Source organism: Neofelis nebulosa, chromosome 16 (assembly GCF_028018385.1).
Source record: "Neofelis nebulosa isolate mNeoNeb1 chromosome 16, mNeoNeb1.pri, whole genome shotgun sequence".
Taxonomy (NCBI): Eukaryota; Metazoa; Chordata; class Mammalia; order Carnivora; family Felidae; genus Neofelis; species Neofelis nebulosa.
Window position 1 is genome coordinate 30,632,753 of NC_080797.1, and position 19,621 is coordinate 30,652,373.

General features: G+C 54.3%; 1 protein-coding gene across 18 annotated transcripts in view; it reads right to left on the minus strand.

The window, feature by feature from the left end:
• The window catches only part of MAPT (microtubule associated protein tau), a 101,446-nt gene that overhangs the window by 9,202 nt on the left and 72,623 nt on the right, over nt 1–19,621 (minus strand). For 6 of the 18 annotated variants that reach the window (XM_058705968.1, XM_058705963.1, XM_058705967.1 and 3 more), the window contains 5 exons: nt 18,292–18,489; nt 17,153–17,285; nt 15,597–15,650; nt 13,002–13,267; nt 3,186–3,278 (listed from right to left, as the gene is read on the minus strand). In XM_058705968.1, coding sequence (XP_058561951.1) covers nt 3,186–3,278; nt 13,002–13,267; nt 15,597–15,650; nt 17,153–17,285; nt 18,292–18,489 — 744 coding nt within the window. The remainder of the gene's footprint in view (nt 1–3,185; nt 3,279–13,001; nt 13,268–15,596; nt 15,651–17,152; nt 17,286–18,291; nt 18,490–19,621) is intronic. The other 12 variants (XM_058705976.1, XM_058705975.1, XM_058705973.1 and 9 more) reach the window with 5 other exon arrangements.

Consider the following 19,621-nt stretch of genomic DNA (forward strand, 5'->3'; position numbering starts at 1 on the left):
TGACTGTGGGATTGAAGTGCCCTCGGTCCCACAGGGGGAAAACAGGGCTATTTGTCACTGTGCAGGGCCCACACCGTTCGTTTAAAAGAGTCACTGTTTCCTGAGCTGAAAGTGACACTGCATTCGGTGGGGACAAAGAAAGGAGGGATCCATAGGATCCATTTGTACCACACTTGGACAATCTTGTTGGACAAGCCAGAAAGCCACATCTGCTGGTCCTCAAAGAGGAGCGGGCAGAGTGGGGTCGGTGGGGGCGCTTCCTCCCAGGAAGGCCTCCCAGGCGCCTCCCAGGAGAGGCTCCCACAAAGCCCAGCACCGCAGCAAGTGTGGGGACCTTCGGCAAGCAGCACCCACAGCAGTTTGGCAGCTTGGAGGTAAGAGCCAGCTGGCACCTGGACAACACAGCGTCCTAGACATTTCGGTTCTCGAGCTCAAGGAGCAAAGCGACAGCAGGAGACGGGCAGACGGCACAGAGGACCCAGCAGGTCAGTCCCCGAGAGATGGAGCACGGCTCGGACACACACAGGGCTCAGAACCGGCCAGGGGCCCAGCACGCAGCTTGGCCACACTGCCCACTGCCCACCCTCCCGAGGGGAATGACAGCCGCTGAGCGCCCCACCGATCTCAGCCCAAGAACCGACTCCCTGGAGGGGATCCCCCACAGGGACCCCCGCATCGGCAGATGGGTTTTCTGGAGGAAGCCTCTAGAAAGCCGTGTCTGTGAGGGGGTCCCTGGATGGTCACTGAGGGACACTTCCCAGGGCCTCCAGCAACCACCCGTGTGAGGCCACAAGAGGCCAGTCACCACGGAGTGGGAGCCCGGAGTTACCCAGGAGAGAGATGGCCTCCAGCCAGAGAGCCAGACAAAAAAGGAGGGAGATCTACTTCTGTCTAAATCACCTGGAACAATTCCAAATGATTTTAGTTAATTAAAATCATGCTGGCGTTTGCCACTTCTTGATGGAGAGTTGACGGAGGCCAACAGGCGCCCTTGGCCTGTGTCTGTGGAGTGAGGCAAGGGGAGCGCCCAGGTGTGGCAGCTGGCGCCCATGCAGGTGGACGGGAGGGGGGTGAACGGTCCTGAGGGAACAGGGTCTGGGAGACAGCACGCTGAGAGGCAGGGAAGGGGCCACGGGAGCTCCTCCTGGCACGAGAGAGAGGGAAGTAAATTCTGTGACCCAGACTTCCCTCTTTCCCCTCAGCCCGGATGAGGTAACCTGGGGAGAGGAGGGTGTGCAGAAGGAGGCAGAGGGGACAGGACTGCCTGAGGGTAGGAGCCAGGGCAGGGGCGGCAGGAGGAGTGGAGGCCCGGGGAGGGAGGAGGCCAGGCCTGGAGTGGAGCCCAGAGCCCGCGGGAGGCAGGGAGGATCCCAAGGTGGACAAGGGAGCTGGGCCTGCCAGCTGGGACATCCCCTCCAGGCTAGGGAAGGGAGGGCCACAAGCCAGAGGCCGGAGGGCCCAGGCCAGGGGTCTAGCACCCCCAAAACACCTGGCTCAAGTGCCCAGAACCCCCAGCCGCCTTCCACCAGGAGAAGAGCTTTCTGTGAGGGTTCCTACTGCAAACCAGCAGTGGCCACGCTCCAAGGACAATGCTCGGGGCCAGCCTGAGATATCCCGCGGCTCTTTGCCAGGTCATATAGGTTAGCCGGAGGCGGGCAGAGAGGGCGGGAGCACAGGAGGTGCCCTCGAGGAAGTCCCCTCATGTCCTGGGCACTGCCATGGGAATGTACAGTGGGAATGTACCATCTGGCCCGAGCTCACGCCTGAAGCTACCTCTGGACCCCACAGCCCAGGCCCCACCAGCACAGCCTCCTGCCGGCCGACCAGACAGGAGTTAAACCAGAGAACAGGCCTCGCTCCTCCGGCCAGAGCCAAGGTCTGCAATAGTGATACCAGAGATCCAGGCAGAGCTAACACAGCAACCAGCACTCTGCGCGGAGCCCACGGTTGTGGGTCAGGGTGGGGGGTGGTCCCCACACCTTCCCCTTCCTTCTGGTAGCAGCGGGACAGGAGAGCAGGGTTGGGGACACAGAGGAAAACGCCGAGCAGACACTGGTGAGGAAGCGTTACGGAAGCGCCATGCAGCTCAGGACGGGAGACAGACTCACATTGCAAGAATAAACCTCGGGGCTGGGCGCAGAGGTGCGGGCCCAGGCTGGGCACGTTCTGGAGAGACAGCCCGCCTGGGGCTACCACTGTCCCCCACCCCCTGCCACCCTCCTGGCTGCCAGCCAGGAGCAAGGCACCTGCTCTCAGAAACCGTCCCCCCAGCTGGGGGTGGACCTCAAAGGGGCTCGACCCTCCCACTTTGATGCGTTTAAATGTTTTTTCCAGTCAACCCAGAGGCTGGGGTAGGGGCCGCAGAGAAGGGGGGCCCGGCCGCAGGAGGCCCAGTCCGTACCCACGGTGAGTGACCACGGAGTGGCCGGGAGGGGAACAGCAGAGCTGATGGAGTGGGTAGGTGAGAGGTGAGGATGCCAGCCCCAAACCTCAGGGACTCCCCCACTAGGGACACCAGGCGTCCCCACGACATTTGGAGGGAGCCTAATGTAAAAGGGTCCAAGGCAGCATTTCTCTGTCAACTCCCAAGCGCCGCAGGCAGGGTCCCCTGTGCACTTTTGGGGGCTATTTTTCCCCTGAAGTCTCTGCCAGGAGAGGGGCCGGTTTTACACCTGAGCCGAGGCTTGGGGATCTGCTCGTCCCTCGCAGATGCAGGAGACAAACACGAGCAGGGACTGGACTTTTCCTGCTCTGAGTGAGGACAGCAAAACATCACGTCTGCTCATCACAGGGCTGTCCGTCCACGGGGGACGAGGGGACAGAGCCCAGTCTCAGACGCTGCCCCTTTCCTCCCAACCTCAAATGGGCGGCGGGGCTCCCAGGAGCCCGTGCCGGGCGGTGGAGGGGGTGGATCCCGGGTATTATGCCGTGAGGACCTGGCCTCCAGGTTTGGGCCAGAGAGAGGCTCAGCCATCCTCCTGTTCTGCAGAGGCCGGGGGCCCCACAGGTGCTGGGGTCCCACCCCTCCTAGAACCGTGGACACGGGTGCAGGGAGCCGGGGGGGCACAGACTCTGCCCCCGAGGACGGTTTATTCTCTGCAATGTCTCGCAAGTGTATATTCTCATGCCGCTTGTTACAAACCAGAACCTCGGAACGGGCCCAGGGAAAGTGTGACGATACTCACACTGCCGCCTCCTGGCACGTGTTTGATATTATCCTTTGAGCCACACTTGGACTGGACGTTGCTAAGATCCAGCTTCTTATTAATTATCTGCACCTTTGACAGCCAGAAAAAAGGATGAATGTCACATCACGCCCAGACGCACCTGCTCTGCCCTGACACACTCCGCTTCCTGCCTTGAGGGCGGGGACCAGGCTCCAGGCGGAGGGCAGGAGGTCTGAGTCACAGCTTCCAGGCAGCCCCCCCCCCCAGGAAGGCGGTTCCGGAACCATGAGTGACTGCGGGCGGGGCAGGCTCCACCTCACCGAGCTGGGTTTGCAAAGCACAGCCACCGGAAGGCAGCTCTTCCCTTCACCAAAGGGCTGCACCACGGAGGCCCCCCAGAGGGCACATCTGAGGCCTGGAAACCGCAGCTGAGCGGCCGCCAGGCTGGGCCGGAGCGAGGTGTGCTCGATGACGTGTTTAAATGAATGAATAAAAAGTGCCATCTGTGTCCTCATTCGCACACCCACCAGGCCCGCCAGAACGTTCGCGAGACCTTTCTGTGGCTGTGCTCAAGCCTGTGGGCACTGCAATTACATACAGATAGATCTCCCTCTATTTTAATCCCAGACCCCACCCAGACCTAGAATTAGAATCTCGGTCTCCCCTTGGTGCTTCGGCCGCACGGTGAGGTTTGGGGATCGCTGCCATCACGGGGAAGAGACACAGATGACTCTGGAGAAGACGGATCCAGACACCCCTCCACGTGAGGGCTTTGCCACCTGGAAGGCAGGGTAGGTGCCTGACCTTCTATCCATCGGCTCGCCCTTGTCCACAAGGCCGCCAGGGGCTTAAAGGGAAGCGGGCACATGTTCCTGAGGAGCTGTGGTCCAGAAAGCTGTGGTCCCCCTGTGTTTCTAACAGGCTTCTCTCTCCAGGCACCAGGGAGGCGGTGCGGGGATATCACTGTTTTAGCGGTGATTTTTTACCCGATTTGTCTAACAACGGAAATGCACAGACGACCGCGGCACAGAGGAGAGCTGAAAAACCTCCCGGTTACCTCTGCTGGGGCTGGGCGACCTCTTTATCACAGGTGTCTTGCCCCACAGGTGCTCCCTGCTTGTAAACTGTGCCTTAGTTTCCCATTCATCGCTGATAACAGCGGCCAACTGGATTTCCCCATTAAGAGCCAGCGTTGCTCTCTGAAATTGTGGCAATGGCACCGAGATCTCAGTGCGGCCAGGCGGGGGCCGTTGCTCCAGAGATGCAGAATCCGTGAGGACGGCTGTGGCTGGGGGTCGGAGCCCTGGCCCGGCTCCTGCGGGTAGAAGGGTCCCAAACTCTGACCCAGGAGCCACAGTCAGCCATCAAGGGTGCCACAGGTCCTCGCAAAATGGGGAAATGAGGATGTGATAGCAAAATTTTGTCCATCCTACTTTTTGGTGTGAAAATGGCCTTTCCTTTATTAAATTATTAGTTATTAAGTTACATTGATAGTAGGCCATATTTAGCATTTTGAGATGTCCTTAGCCTGACGGAATAAAGACAGAGTAATCTTCTCTCGGACCCCATCCCTTTTTTTTCCCCTTCGTTTTACTGGTCTGGATCTAAAAACCTGGTAAGCACATATCTAACCCCCCCATTTTTTCTTTCCTTCTTTTAAAATTTTTAATGTTTATTTTTTGAGAGAGAGAAAGAGACAGCACGAGCAGGGGAGGGGCAGAGAGAGAGAGGGAGACAGAGAATCCGAAGCAGGCTCCAGGCTCTGAGCTCTCAGCACAGAGCCCAGCGTGGGGATCTCACTCACAGACTGTGAGATCATGACTTGAGCTGAAGTCAGACACTCAACCCACTGAGCCACCCAGGTGCCCCCTAACCTCCCTTTTTCATTTTCTTTTATGTTCCTTTAAAATAAAAAGCTATGGGGGAGCCTAGGTGGCTCAGTGGGTTGAGTGTCTGGGTCTTGATTTCAGCTCTGGTCATGATCCCAGGGTCGTGGGATCGAGCCCTGCCTCAGTGTGGACCCTGCTTGGGATCCTTGGGATTCTCTCTCTCCTTCTCTCTCTGCCCTTCTCCCCTACTCTCATGTTCTCTCTCTCTCTCTCTCAAAATATAAAAATAAATAAAATAAAAAGCTATGTATTTTTCATTAGAAAAGTAACATAACATTATGATTTTGAAAAATAGTTTAAACAAAGCAAAAAACGGTTTTCCTGCCACCCTACCACAACCACAATTTCATTTTGTGATATTCCCTTGAAGTCACACATATATAAATAAAACTACCATCGTGTACATATAAATGGTGGTAATTACTTACATACAATAATGTATCTTGCTTTATCAAGTAACATCATCTCCTAAGCATCTGCCTTGTCTACAGTCATCAGAAGGATTATTCTGGGCACCTGGGTGGCTCAGCCGGTTAAGCGTCTCACTTCCACTCAGGTCATGATCTCACAGTTCATGGGTTCGAGCCCTGCGTCAGGCTCCATGCTGACAGCTCAGAGCCTGGAGCTGCTTTGGATTGATTCTATGTCTCCCTCTCTCTCTGCCCCTTCCCCGCCTGTGCCATCTCTCTCTCTCTCTCTCTCTCTCTGTCTCAAAAATAAGTAAATATTTAAAAAACTTTGTTACGAAAGAATAGGTCCTATTCCATTTTGTGATATCTGTGTGATCAGACATTTGTATCGATTCCATTTTAAATAGCAGAAAGAGCCTCACCACAAATAACCTTCTGCAAGGAGCTCTTTCCATATTTTGGATTATTTCATAGCAGAGTCCCAGAAGTAGAATTTCTGGGTCAAAGTAACAAATACTCTAAAAATTCTCCGTACACCTCTGCAAGCAGCTTCCTGAAGGGGCTGGATCACTCTACCCTGTGAGCACCGCTGAGAAAGTCCGTTTCACTGCACAGCTCCCAGCATCAGGCATGTAAAGAATCGGTTTGCTTTCTTTGACTTAAATAAATGGGGTTGCATCGTTGGCTTATTCTGCATTTTTTTTTTATTACAGAGTTGCTCCTTTACCCCCCTTTTGCTCATAGGTGACTTTTTTTCCTACAAATGTTTACATCTTCATATATTCAAAGTCTTCCTTTGTCTTCTCTTCTCTGTTGTTTTAAAGTATATGTATTTTGAGGAGGAGACAGAGCACTGTGAGCAGGGGAGGGGCAGAGAGAGAAGGAGACAGAATCCCAAGCAGGCTCCGCCCTGTCAGTGCAGAGCCCGATGTGGGGCTCGAACTCTGGAACAGTGAGATCATGGCCTGAGATCACGAGTGGGACGTGCAACTGACTGAGCCACCCAGGTGCCCCTCTTCTGTGTTTTTAAACGTAAACACCACCCTCATCTGGGGTGAACGGGCTGGGAGAATATCTAACTCCACCTCATCCTTCGCACCTGCCGTGCCCCTAACTTAGTGACGAGGAGGCCATTTGAGGCCCCGGGAGGTTAAGTAACCTTCTCAACTCAGTGGTACAACCACAGGCTACCTACCTACCTTCGTGACAACAAAGTTTCGCCCCAGCGGTCCTTAAGCCGGGGTTCTCATACACCAAGTACAAAGAACACTCTCTTGTGAGCCTCAAAATTCTCTCCTGCCAGCAAGGGGCTGCAGGGACAGTGCCTCGGCCCCGGCCTGTGCTGGGGCAGCAAATGGAACAGGCTTTCCCACACTGCTTCTTAAGGAGCTACTGCCGCCCTCTGCATAGTATCTTTGAATCCCGTCGGGCCACCCTCAGATTTTAAGGAGTGGGACATGAACTCCTTCTGTGGGGATCATTTTTTACTCCTCACTTTCCACTGGATAAGTCCCAGAAGCAGACTTTGCCTTTCACAAAGGAATTGGAGCTGTTTAGTATTAGAAAACACACGCAAACCCACGAAATAGTAGAACAACAAAATTAAAAGGATAATGGTAAAAGAAGCAGAGGTCATCAGGACTGACAATTAGACATCATTACATTTAACTCTGAGCTTCCTGGAAGCCAAAGCAAAAAGGGAAACTCGATGGGCTACCTAACTCTCCTTATCTGACAATAAAAACCAGTTTTTCAAGGAAGGTAACATTATTTTCTGAACTAATCCATTTAAAGAAATTCATCAAATGAAGCAAGTGACATTAAGCAATAATAAGATCTGCAATATACACACAATTTTCTTTTTAATGTGGCTTTTTCTTATTCCAGTCCCACACCAAAAGAAAAAAGGGGCAGCAAGTTTTTTTGTGGGATTTGGCAATAGACGAAGCAGACCTGAATTACTGTTAGTCGTCAAATTAAGTCAACACCCTTTACAGAATGTTAGATTTACGGAAGGGGGATAAAACAGTTGGCATTACGAAACTGAAATCCTGAAACTTAATTTCTCAGCTAGAACAATATGTGTGATATTGACCCTCAGCCCTGGGCAGACACTGAAAATCCTCATCAAAGGACAGAACAATGTTTTCGAGGCTCCAAATTTTGATCTTGGCGACTCACAGTCAAGGGAGAATTTCCTGTGGTCAGGGTTTGATCCTAGAGGAGAGGCTGGGGTGGAGGGTGACTAAAGGACATGAAGCTGTCCCAAACCCTCACTGGGCCTTGATCTGATTCCGTTTGAGCTCAGAGCTCTCAAGATGCTCCAGATGGCCCAGTCCTCCCCCAGGAGCTCCCAGGCTGGCCCAGTGTCCACTGGCTGTCCCCGGAAAGGCCTGTCTCCAGCATGGCCTGGTGCTTGGTGGGCCCATCTTGGCTCCACTAGGGTCAACATACCCAGTGCATCTTTAAAATGATGGGATTTATACAAGATTGTTCAGAAAGATGCCATGTGCAGGGGGAGATGCCCAGAAGGTCAGGAAATTGCAGGGCTGTCCCAGGGGAGGGTCCCAGCCCTGTTCTGCAGGACCTGACACCCTAGCTCAGGTTTAGCTTAGTTATAGCTGGTCCTGACCCAGGAGAGGCAGACTACCCCAGGTACAAATTGACTTAATTTACTCCAGGTAAAGGTCTGATGTGTCTGTTTTTTAAAAAAAAAAAAAAAAAAAAAAAAAAAAAAATTTTTTTTAAACATTTGTTCATTTTTCGAGAGAGAGAGTGAGACACAGAGTATGAGCTGGGGAGGGGCAGAGAGAGAGGGAGACAGAATCTGAAGCAGGCTCCAGGCTCTCAGCTGTCAGCACAGAGCCCGAGGTGGGGCCCGAACCCACGAACTGTGAGATGATGACCTGAGCCGAAGTCGGACACTTAACGGACTGAGTCACCCTCCACCCTTGCGCCCCTAGACGTGTCTGCTTTTTAAAATGAGAACTGGGACTTTGTCACTGACTATAATGAATTTTAAAGATACAGACTTCAGTTCTCCAGGATGGAGACAGACACAGCATTCTGTCGTCATCTTGTGGTTGCCTGGAATATTGCAGCCCAAGGCTTTCAAGGCCCTTCAGCTCCTGCAGGTTTCGGTCCTGCCTGGCCGATCCCAGCCACTGGCTTGAACATCCTCAGAGAACGTGATTTTAGCTCCATCTGCTCAGAACCAACCAGACCACCCCATGTTTGGGCCCCCATGCCCTCTTCCTGCCATGACTTTGTAATCCTTTCCCACCCTTGGCAGCCACGGGCACTGCCTTGGTTCTCCGGAGCAGGCAGCCTTGGCCCTGAGTGAGCTCCTCCTCTCCCACCCTGGGCGGTCCCTGGGGCCCCTGTGCTTCCCACTGACACAGAAGGGCTGCTGAGGGCTCTCTGCGGTGTTGCCTTAACCTTGCTGGGCCCTCACCCGCCCGGTTATTCAACTCTGATTCTCCCAACCTCAGTCCCCAGGACCCACTGACCATGGAGCCTGAGGCTGGCTCCCTGCGGGCAGTGCCCTCCTCCTTCTCTGTCCTCTCCTGTCCTGTCAGGGCAAACTCTCAGCTGGTTCACCGCAGACCCAGCAGGGACCTCCTCTATCGGCTGGCAACCCCCCTGAGCTCTTGTGTAAAGGAACAAAACTCCAGCCTAAACCCATGTGCCCCCGGCCACCCCAGCCCTGTCACTTCTAGTTTTATTCTGCTTTTGGTCTGAACATCTCCAGGGTGTAGTTTCTCACTGTCTTCCTTCGGCCCATGTGCCTGGCACTCAAAGACCAACGATGGTTCCAAAACGGGCCTGTCCTGTCTTTTCTGACTTGCTGGTGACATATCACATTGCGGGGGACAGTCCATAACACAGGTGACCCTCAGTGATGCTGGTCAAGTGACCTTCAGTGTGGTGACATTCAATCCTCACTGTGGGGGACCCTCAGTGGTGTGGATTTAATTTAATTCCTGGTATTTAAAATTTTCCCCTTTCAGTTACATGGACTTTCTATGTCCTTCTGTTTTTCTTTTAATGTGGGCTGGGACAAACAGGGCTGGGACAAACCCAGGGCGGGGCTGCGGGACACAGGGGCTGGCCTGGGTGGGGAACGAGCCTACCGAGCCTACCGAGGCAGGTGGAGGGAATCTGAAAACAGACAGGGTCAGGACTGAAAGGAAAAACCAGCCATCAGATCCAGGGTGCGCAGGAGACCCTAGTAGTGGGGGTTGAGGCCAGAGGCCTGCAGGTTAAGAATTTGGAGACACTGGGCCTCAGCTTGCACATTGGGAACATCTGGGGAGACTCCCCGGGAGATTCTAATGGGGCGGGGGAAGGCTCTGGCACCAAGATTTTTCAAACAACCCACCCCCCAGCCCTCAGGTGATCCTCTGGCAGTCAGGCGGAAGGGCTGCTCCCCCAGGGAGCTGTATGCTTGTCTGCATGGCTGGCCTGCCTTCCCTTCTCCCCCAGCCCCTGGTGGATTCAGCTGGTTCTGTTAAAGTGGCCAAGTGCTTAACTGCGATTTCAAAAATAATTTCGTTCTGGGGCGACTGGGTGGCTCAGTCCATGGAGTGTCCGACTTCAGCTCAGGTCACGATCTCACAGTCCGTGACTTTGAGCCCCGTGTCTGGCTCTGCGCTGACAGCTCAGAGCCTGGAACCTGCTTCAGATTCTGTGTCTCCCTCTCTCTCTGCCCCTCCCGGGCCTGTGCTCTCACGCACACGCTCTCAATAAATAAACGTTAAAAAGAATAATTCCATTCCGGATTCTTCAAGCCATACCTGCTCACAACAGCAAATCGTGAACACAGAGCAAAGTACAGAGCAGTAAACAGGTGTTTTGCATTTTTTTTCCAACCACTGATTCACATCAATCCTCTGCGGTTTTCAGTCTCTGCAGGTTTACAAACTGAACCCTTTACCTCCTCCTCCTTCGGTGTGAGCATCTATGCAGGGAGCTGCGTTGTTCTTCAGACTCACAGCGCTGACCTTTTTGCAGCGTAAACACCCACAGAACGTGCTGCATGCAGGACACTGTGGGACGTCACAGGGCCCCCAAAGGTCTCAAGGAGACCTCAGGAGACCTGCAGTCGGGGCCTTTTAGAGGCCTTCTCCGTGGATCCCATGTGCCTTCTTCTTTCCTGTTTCTTTTCCCTTCATTTCCCCGGGAGATTAGTGTTGCCCTTTGTCATGGCTGAAGGTTTCTTTGCTTCAGAAAAATTTCCGGGTTTTCCATGGGATTTAAGAGAAGCTGTTACTCCTCCCTTTGCCACTTTCCTGCCTCCTCCCCCAAAGAGTCCTGGATAGTTGCCCTCTCCCCTTTAACCCTTCGGTAGACGTGGACAGCTTGGTGCCTGCGCCCCAAATTGGGAGCATTTCCACCCTGAGCATTGGTCGCTGGCTCCCTTCCGCTAGACTCCTCTTCCCCCACAGACGGGGCAGTCCTGGGTGCAAGGGGCAGATTCCGGCCCTGGAAGGGTCTCCAGTGGGACATGCTCAGCCCCGGCCCCGAGTTCTCTGCAGAGCTGCTGGAGCCAGGCCAGGGGCACCCACGCTTTCCGAGCCGATGTCGGAGGAACTCAGGGCTGGTGGGGGTGCAGCCTGAGCTGGTGGGGGTGCAGCCTGGGGCCAGCAGGAAGAGGTGAGTGTTTGCTGCTGTGTGACAGCCCTCAGGCTGGAGATGCTGATGGTGACAGTTTCTCTCTTGCAGTGACGAGTCATCGTGAGATGCTGGTCACAGCGACCATCTTCTTGTAGGTGCAGGACTGGCCGTGTGGGTGTTTTGTTTTTCCTTTTTCAAAGCGAGGAGCAAACGGTCACTTTATGCCCTGAGAACAGGGCACACACACCAGACGCTGTCGGCGCTGAGGGGCCTGTGCGACCACCAGTGGCCAACACCCCACCACCTCGGAAACACTGTTCCTGCAGATCCCTCTGCCGAGAACCTCCCGGAGGGGCCGACTTCAAGTCAACACCCCGGCTGCCCCAGCTTCCAGCCCCTTCTGGAAGGAGATGGGCATCTTTACAAGGAGCAGCCAAGGCAAACACTGCAGAAAAGTAAACACGGGAAGTAAACAAGGCCAACTCTGTGGACCAAAGACCAGTGGCCATGAGACCCAGGGCTTTACCCGGGGAGGCACCCAGGCCTCCCGACTGGGCAGGACTCTACAGCCCCGGGATGGGAAAGGCCAGGGGGAGGCCCTCAGGCTCCATGGGGACCAAGGCACAGGGTTTCAATTAAGGCACCAACATGGACAGAAAGCCCTGAGAAGCCCTCCCCTCACGGTGACCCAGACGCCAGCCAAGAGCGATAAATAACGTCAATACTGCAAAGGCCCCCGCAGTGGGGGAGGTGCATGGTTCTAAAAGGGAAACATTGGTTCCGGATGCCGTAATGCTCCCCCAGCACAACCAGAGGCTCGTCGCCCCCAAGACGGCCCAAGCCCAGGAGGCCAAACACATCTGTGCTCCTAAGAGCGGAGTCGTGGTCCTCTGTCCCCCATACATGCCACCTCTTCTCCCTTCTCCACTCCCCTTCCTGGTGCTGGAGGGGGAGACAGGCTGTTACGGGCCGACCCGTGTCCCCCAAAATTCATATGCTGATGTCTTAACTCACAGTGCCTCAGAATGCGACTGTATTTGGAGATGACGTCTTTAAAGAGATGGGCCCCTATCCAGTATGACTGGTGTCCTTCCAAGAAGGAGAGACTGGGACACAGAGGCACCAGAGAAAAGACCACGTGAGGACACGAGAAGGCGGCCATCCACCAGCCAAGCAGAGACCTCATAAAACACCGGTCCTGCTGATAACCTTGATCTTGGTATTCTGGCCTCCAGAACTGTGAGGAAATAAACCTCTGTTATATAAGCTGCCCAGCCTGTGGTATTTTCTACGTCAGCCTTAGGACACTCATACAATGGGGGGCAGGGACATGAAGAGGAGGAAGGGGGTCCAGGTCAGTCCCTATCTCCCACCACCTCACGCCCTTGGACGCTCATGTCTCTCCACCTTTAGGAAACCCAAAGATTTCATGAGCGCCCACTGGCTCTGAAGAATTGCTTGTTCCAAATGGCACCCCAAATTTCCTCAGAACTGAGGATTTGAGAGAAACCTAACCTAACGTCTAACGAATGCCAGAGGCTCTCACCTATAGACTGCTTGCATCATGTTCTAAATATAAGGTTGGGGAACCTCTGCGGGTGCCTCCACTTTGAGAACCCCCAGGCTTTACCCCATGGAGAGACAACCAACCCTGTCGTCTCAGATACTGTCCCGTCAGCACAGACCCAAACAGGAAAGGAAAGAACCAGTACTTTCCCTCCCCTGAGCAGGGAGAGCACTCACGGCTTGGTGGGGACGCCCAAACAGAATGGAACCATGACGTGCCGTCTTTCCTTGAAGAGATCCGGGAGGGATTGGGGTGCCATGTGAGGTGAGAGTCACTGTGGGGGGCACCCACACACCTTCTCCTGGTTGTCCTGGGACGGGCACACACCCAGCCGGCCTCTGAGCGCCCTTACCTTCCCGCCTCCTGGCTGGTGCTTCAGGTTTTCGGTGGAGCCGATCTTGGATCTGACATTCTTCAGGTCTGGCATGGGGACGGGGGCCGTCTGCAGGCGGCTCTTGGCTGAAGATGGCGACTTGGGTGGAGTGCGGACCACCGCCACCTTCTTGGGCTCCCGAGTCGGCGGGGTCGGCAGGGACGGGGTGCGGGAGCGGCTGCCGGGGGTGCCCGGGGAGCCGGGGCTGCTGTAGCCGCTGCGATCCCCAGATTTCCCAGATTCACCTGGAGAGAGAGGAGGGGGTGAGCCCAGTGCTTGGGGTGGGTGGGAGCCAGCAAAGGCCCGGGGGGGGGGGGGGGGAGCTGCCTGTCCTGAGGGCCCACTCCCAGACTCAGAGCCAGTTAGGCAGGTGGGAACAAGGCCAGAAGCTCAGCTAAACCAGCAGGAGGCTGTCCTTGCTCTCATTTCTAGAGAAATGTCTCTTCCTCTGGGCCTTGTTGCTTAGGGACCGAGATTCCCTGTTTCCCAGAGAAGCAAGAGAGTGGTCACCAAGGACCACCCAGTAGCCTTCCCCGAGGGGACCATCTCTGCCCCACGGCCCTGGAGTCAAGAGATAGATTCCAACATGCTGTGTGGTCCCAGACAAGTCATGTTGCCTCTCAGAGCTCAGGGGCCTCGACTCAAACAGGGAGAGAATTACAATGCCGCAGTGAGGGGCGCCAGGCACGGATGCCTGTAGATGTGCTTTGTAAAACTAGCACAATTCTACATGGCCCTTCCCTGAGTAAGGGTGACACGGTGACAGGACCAGGGGGGTGCCCTTGTCTGGGTCTATTAGACCCTTTGCCCACTGGGTGGCTTCTAAGCTGTTCAGGAAGTTCAAGGCCTCTATCCCAGCAGGCCCCTGTGCACACTCCCTGACTCCTCGATGGTGAGTGGGGTCGACGAATGTACGCCTGCTTCGTGGCCACCCGTCTCTAGCTCTCCAGACAAGCCACGCTGCCTCGTGCTGCCGTGCCCTCCCCAACAGCTCCTTCCCCTGCTGCGCCCATGCACGGTGATCCCTGCACCTTTGCAAACTTTTAGGAAGGCTGCTGGGACTGTTCTCTCCCCGACAGACTCAGTCCCGGGCTCCCTAGCAGCTTCCCCCCTGCACTTCCCATGCCCCTGTCCATTCCATAGTTACTATTCCCTCTGCCCCATGAAGCAGTGTATCTCCAAGTGTGGCCCAGGGGCCCCTGCATCAGAACATCCAGAGCCTCGAGTCAGAAATGAGACCTGTAGGATGCAGATCCCTGGGCCCATCCAGACCTGGCATGACGGAGCCTCCTGGGCTGAAGGCCTGCACTATGGGTTCTTCCCAAGCTCCCAGGAGAATTCCTTCTTCTTCTTCTTCTTCTTCTTTTTTTTTAATGTTTAGTTATTTTTGAGAGACAGAGAGAGCCCCCACTCGTGGGGGAGGGGCAGAGAGAGGGAGACAGAATCCGAAGCAGGCTCCAGGCTCTGAGCTGTCAGCACAGGGCCGCACATGGGGCTTGAACTCGTGAACCACGAGATCATGACCTGAACTGAAGTGGGACGCTCAACCCAGTGAGCCACCCACCCAGGTGTCCCCCAAGCTCCCTGGGGACTCCTGAGCACAATGGAGTCTGACAGCCACGGGGCTGAATGCTGTGCCGGTGTGAGGGCCCGGCTCCCCTCAGCTTTGGGGGTGTCTGGGCTCTACGGCCGCCTCCAAGCTTCCCAGATCCCTTGGCCCCTTGCGCCAGGAACCTTCTGTACCAAACAGGGACCTGTAGGCTCCAGCCTGGAGAAGGATGGCTCTTGGTTGGAAGCACCATGTGGCAGCAAAAAGGCGACTTCTCCCATCAAAAGGACAGCCACCCCCATTTTTTTGAGTTTGAATTTCCACATCTGTTGGATGTTCCTAATGTCGTCAAGCTCTGGCAACAGGACAGATGAAGCTTTTTTTTTCTCCTTTTCCACATGGGGAAACAACAGACAGGGCCTCCGCTCCAGGTTCAGCCCCCTGCCCTGCCCCCCGCCCCCCAACCCGGCCTCCAGGCACACAGGCTGATCACTGGGCTTGGTGTTAGTTACAAACCCTTTCTGCGCCACATTGCACATTGCACATTGTAATTGCACATTGACCGTGAGCAAGACACTCAGCCTCCTAAACCTGTATTCCCATCTGGAAAATGGGGAGAGCGGTCACAGCCCACAGTGCTGATTCGAAGGCTGGATGTAGTAACAGGGGGGAGTGTTTAATACATGTGTGTTTAATAAATGCCCACAGGAATTTCACACCTAAACCTTGGTCCAAGCTTCCAGCACCCACCAGCAGCTGGAGACACATGCTCCCTGCCCCCACCAAAGCCTCAGCTGGAGTAAATGAGAACACGCAGGAATAAAAAGGCCCATCAGACAGACACGTCTGCATATGCCACACACGAGGAGCAGGAGCTCTGACGGTTCTGCATTCAGGTTCAACGTGTGAAACGCACGTTTGAGAAGCAGGTCCTCTCCCCTCCGCTCTAATAACCTAAGCCAGCAAATGGCCACACACGAAAAGCAAAGTGCCCCACGGGGCACTCAAAGCGGCCTCAGAATTACCTCGCTCAGATTTTGCCCCTGCAGGGGGTGGTTTTCTCTGCACTTGCTTGGTAGCTTAAAAAGAAAAATCCACAGGAAGCCTCATTATAATGAAGCTTAAACAGGGCCTCAGTGAGCTCTTCATGCTGTAGGCACCAGCCATGCCCAGCCAGGCCAGACGGCGGAAGCGAGCCGGGCAGGGAATGTGTTCAGGGAGCAGGGGTCCCCACTGGCAGGAGACAGGGTGAGGTGGCCCGCAGGGGAGATGTGTGCACCAGGAAGCTGCCACCCGAAAGCAGGTAAGACCCGAAGAGAAATGCATGTTCCCAGCTGTGTGAGTCAACTAGCTTAAGGCCAAGTAAAGAAAAGCAGGATCAAAATCACTTTCAAAATCCAATCACAATTCTATGAATTACATCCAAGGAGAAACAACCAATGCGTGTTAATGAGCAGCCGTCCTCTTAGGCACCACCCCAGGGCAAAGCAGGCAAACACCACAGCAAACACACACACACACACACACACACACACACACCGAGGGCTCCGAGCTCCCTGCCTGGGCCAGCGCAGGGCGGAGAGACCACTGACCAGTCCAGGCCTCTCGAGACCTGCACAACATCCACAGGCCCCTGAGCACCTCCCTAAAGCCAACACAGGCCAGATGCCCCTTGAATTGTGCAGAATCCAAACCCAGTTGCCTGGGACAGACCCCCGGGGGCTGGGGGAGAGGGGGGCTCAGCCTGGCTGTCTCCCATCCCCCAAAGAAGGCAACTCTACACTTTATAGCACCACTAGGAGCAGAATCGCTCCCTGCCTGGTTCCCCAAACTGGGTTTACTCACACGGGCACAGGGGATCGGGCAGCGGGCACGGGCGCTGCCAAAGGGCCCACCCCCAGCAAGTTCAAGTGTAAAAGGGCCACACCCAATGTGAGGTCACCCATAGTGGGCTATCCAACCTATCCAGAGACACGGAGCCACACGTCTCACTAGGGGGCTGAAAAACACCTCCTGGGGGCCCGGGACTTGGGGGTTAGAGAACCTTAGCCAATCTCCTTTCCTGCCACTGTTTTATTTTTTTAATTTTTCTTGACGTTTATTCATTTTTTGGTAGAGACAGAGCCTGAGTGCAGGAGGGGCAGAGAGAGAGGGAGACACAGAATCCGAAGCAGGCTCCAGGCTCTGAACTGACAGCACAGAGCCCGACGCGGGGCTCGAACTCACAAACCGAGAGATCATGACCTGAACCGAAGTCGGACACCCAACCGACCGAGCCACCCAGGTGTCCCATCGTGCCACTGTTAATCACACAGCTGCATTCTCCTCATGCTTAAAGTGAGCTGCTTAGACTTATTCATGTAAATTCTTAGGGTCTTGATTTCTTCACTGATCAAAAGTGGGGATTCAATGATCTACCTCGGAAAATTGTCAAAAGGATTACAAAGAAAATGAGCATCTGGCGGTTAGTGAACTGTAGGTGCCCGTCAGCTACCAGAAGTGGCTGTCAGGGGCCTTCGGAGAGGAGGAGGGCACATGCTGACAGCTGCCCCTGACGTGGATTCCAGAATGTTCTTCTTACCGGTGCCCGGTGGGGTCTTTGGGGAGGGCGTGGTTTTCGCTGGAATCCTGGTGGCATTGGCCTGGCCTTTCTGGCCTGGAGGGGCCGCTCCCCGGGGTGTGGCGATCTTCGTTCCAGCTTTACCGTCCGCCCCCTGTGAACCGAAGCACGGCACAGTGGTTTTTACGATCGGGGAAGGTTACTATCACCTAGAGTCAGTGCCAGTCCCACTCAACCTCCTCGATTCAAAATGAGGCTAAGATCCAAAACGACCCTTCGCCTACTAGGATGCGACAAATGTCTTCTACAGTCTCATGGGTTTGCCGGTACACCAACCCACAGCCCCACCCAAACGCCACATGCCCTGACTACCATTTTCCACAACAGGCATCAGCATGAGTTGTGCTAATGTGTTCTATAAAAAACACAACAGGGCTTATAGTGAGGATCAAGCTCTTTATCCACCCAGGGCCCATCATGGGCAGGACACTCCTATATGGACAGCCACTTTCTGATTCTCCGTAGGGATTTATTTATCTGACTGGTGGTGGTTGGTTTCACCAGAGAGCCGCGGAGACACCGATGAACCTGACCTCGAGTGCTAACAGAGCTAGGTCATTGTTTTCTTCTCTCCCAAACAGCCCTCAGGTTTCAGTGACTCTTGAGTGTGCTGAGAGCCTTCGGCGGGGTGAACACCAGCACCAATCAGCCCACCGGCCAAAGGTCGAGAGCCCCCAGGCACAGCCTGCTGACTGCGGGCAGTTACTGGCTTTGACCTTGACACATAACGCAAACTCAAAAAAGAAACGGACATTCACCAAAGACCACAAGACGGTTCAGCAGAGGAGTGACCTTGTGGGACAGGCATTGCTGTGTCCAACCCAAATGCGGGCAATCTGGAAGCTCTCTCCGGTGCCAAAGGGCGGGGATTTTCAAATCAGGGTCCCATGGGGTGCTGTGGGGGCTACTCTGAGGGACTAACGGAAGCGGAGAAAAATGGTGCCACGCCCCCCTTTCCCCTTTCAACCAGACTTGTCTTTGCTCTACACGGTGCTTCCAGGTAAGAGTTTATCCGAAGGAAGGTCTTTGTGGCTAAAAACAACACACATCTGAAAACCACATGAGAGCAGCCTGATTCTTTTCAAAGGCGGTTTCCTTACCTTGACTTTCATCTCCTTTGCTCCAGAACTGCCAGTTCGGGGTGTGACAGAAGAGACGTGTTTAGGAGAGGAAGATGACTCTGGGCACACGGCAGGGCTGGAGGGTTTGATCAAAGGGTCTGAGCTACCAGGAGTGGGGCGTTTGGGGCTAAGGCAAGGCCTATTTTTCAGGGTTTTAGCAGAGGAAGGTGTGGATGTCTTAAACATAAACATAAATAAAATCAAAATAAAAGTCAGCACATGGGGGAGGGGAACAAACTGAAAAAGGACAGTAACTAAAAATAAACATGGCAGGTCATGGTTTAAAGCAGTGATCTCCAAACTGTGTGGATCACGTACCCTTATCCACCCTTCTCGTCCCTAAGAACAGAAAGCGGCCACACACCCTAACGTCCTCATACTTATTTATCGATGAAATATGTATACTATGATGCCAACATAGGATGTACATTAAAAAACTTATGTATGACAGAACTTTTAAACGAGAAGAGGAGAAAAAAAACTCGATGGAAGTTCTAGAATGTTCTTTAGCCCATTGGATCTTCTTGGGCCGCCCCCTACCACCCCCACTTTGGAGACCACTGGTTTAAAGGTGTTTCATGCCCAAAGAGTTAATGGAGATTGCCAAAGCATACGATTCTTAGGGTGTTTTTCAAGAAAACATCCCCAATGTGTCATAGGTCAGAAGGGCCCCACTTTCTGCTAAATTCCAGGTGAGGAACTCATGCCGGCCTGCTAACCCTTGGCCGCCTTCTGCCACACTGAGAGTATCATGCTTGCTAAAATCACGATTGTGCTTGCTCCAAGTCTTAAAGATTCTGTCTCATACCTCAGGTCACACACACACACACACACACACACACACACTTTCCGATTAACGTCTCAAACAAAACGTATCTTAACACTATCTGGCGAATCTTCATCTGGCCAGTGTTCACTCTTAAACACACTCTACCTAAGGATACAGCCTGGTCAGTGGAGCAGATGACCTCACGGACGGAGCTGCCCCTTGGAGGAGAGGGAAACTGATTGACGATTGCTTGTCCTAACTGGCTCTGAGGTACTCTGACTGGGAAGCTTGGTCGCCTGGAGGAGGTGAGCTGGGAGGAGGAGGGGTCACACCTTCAGGCATAAAACCCAGAGGCCTAGTCCAGATGTGTTTCAGAGAGGAAGTCAGAACTACCAAGCAGGGTCCTGACCACAGACCTCATTAGGCTTCTCGGTTGTGTTTCCTTATTGGCCTTGGACCCCCATCCCCCCAAATGGCTGAGGCCCTCTGTGCCAGCCAGCCATGGTGAGGAGGCGGCCTGAGGGGTGGGGAAAGGTGTGG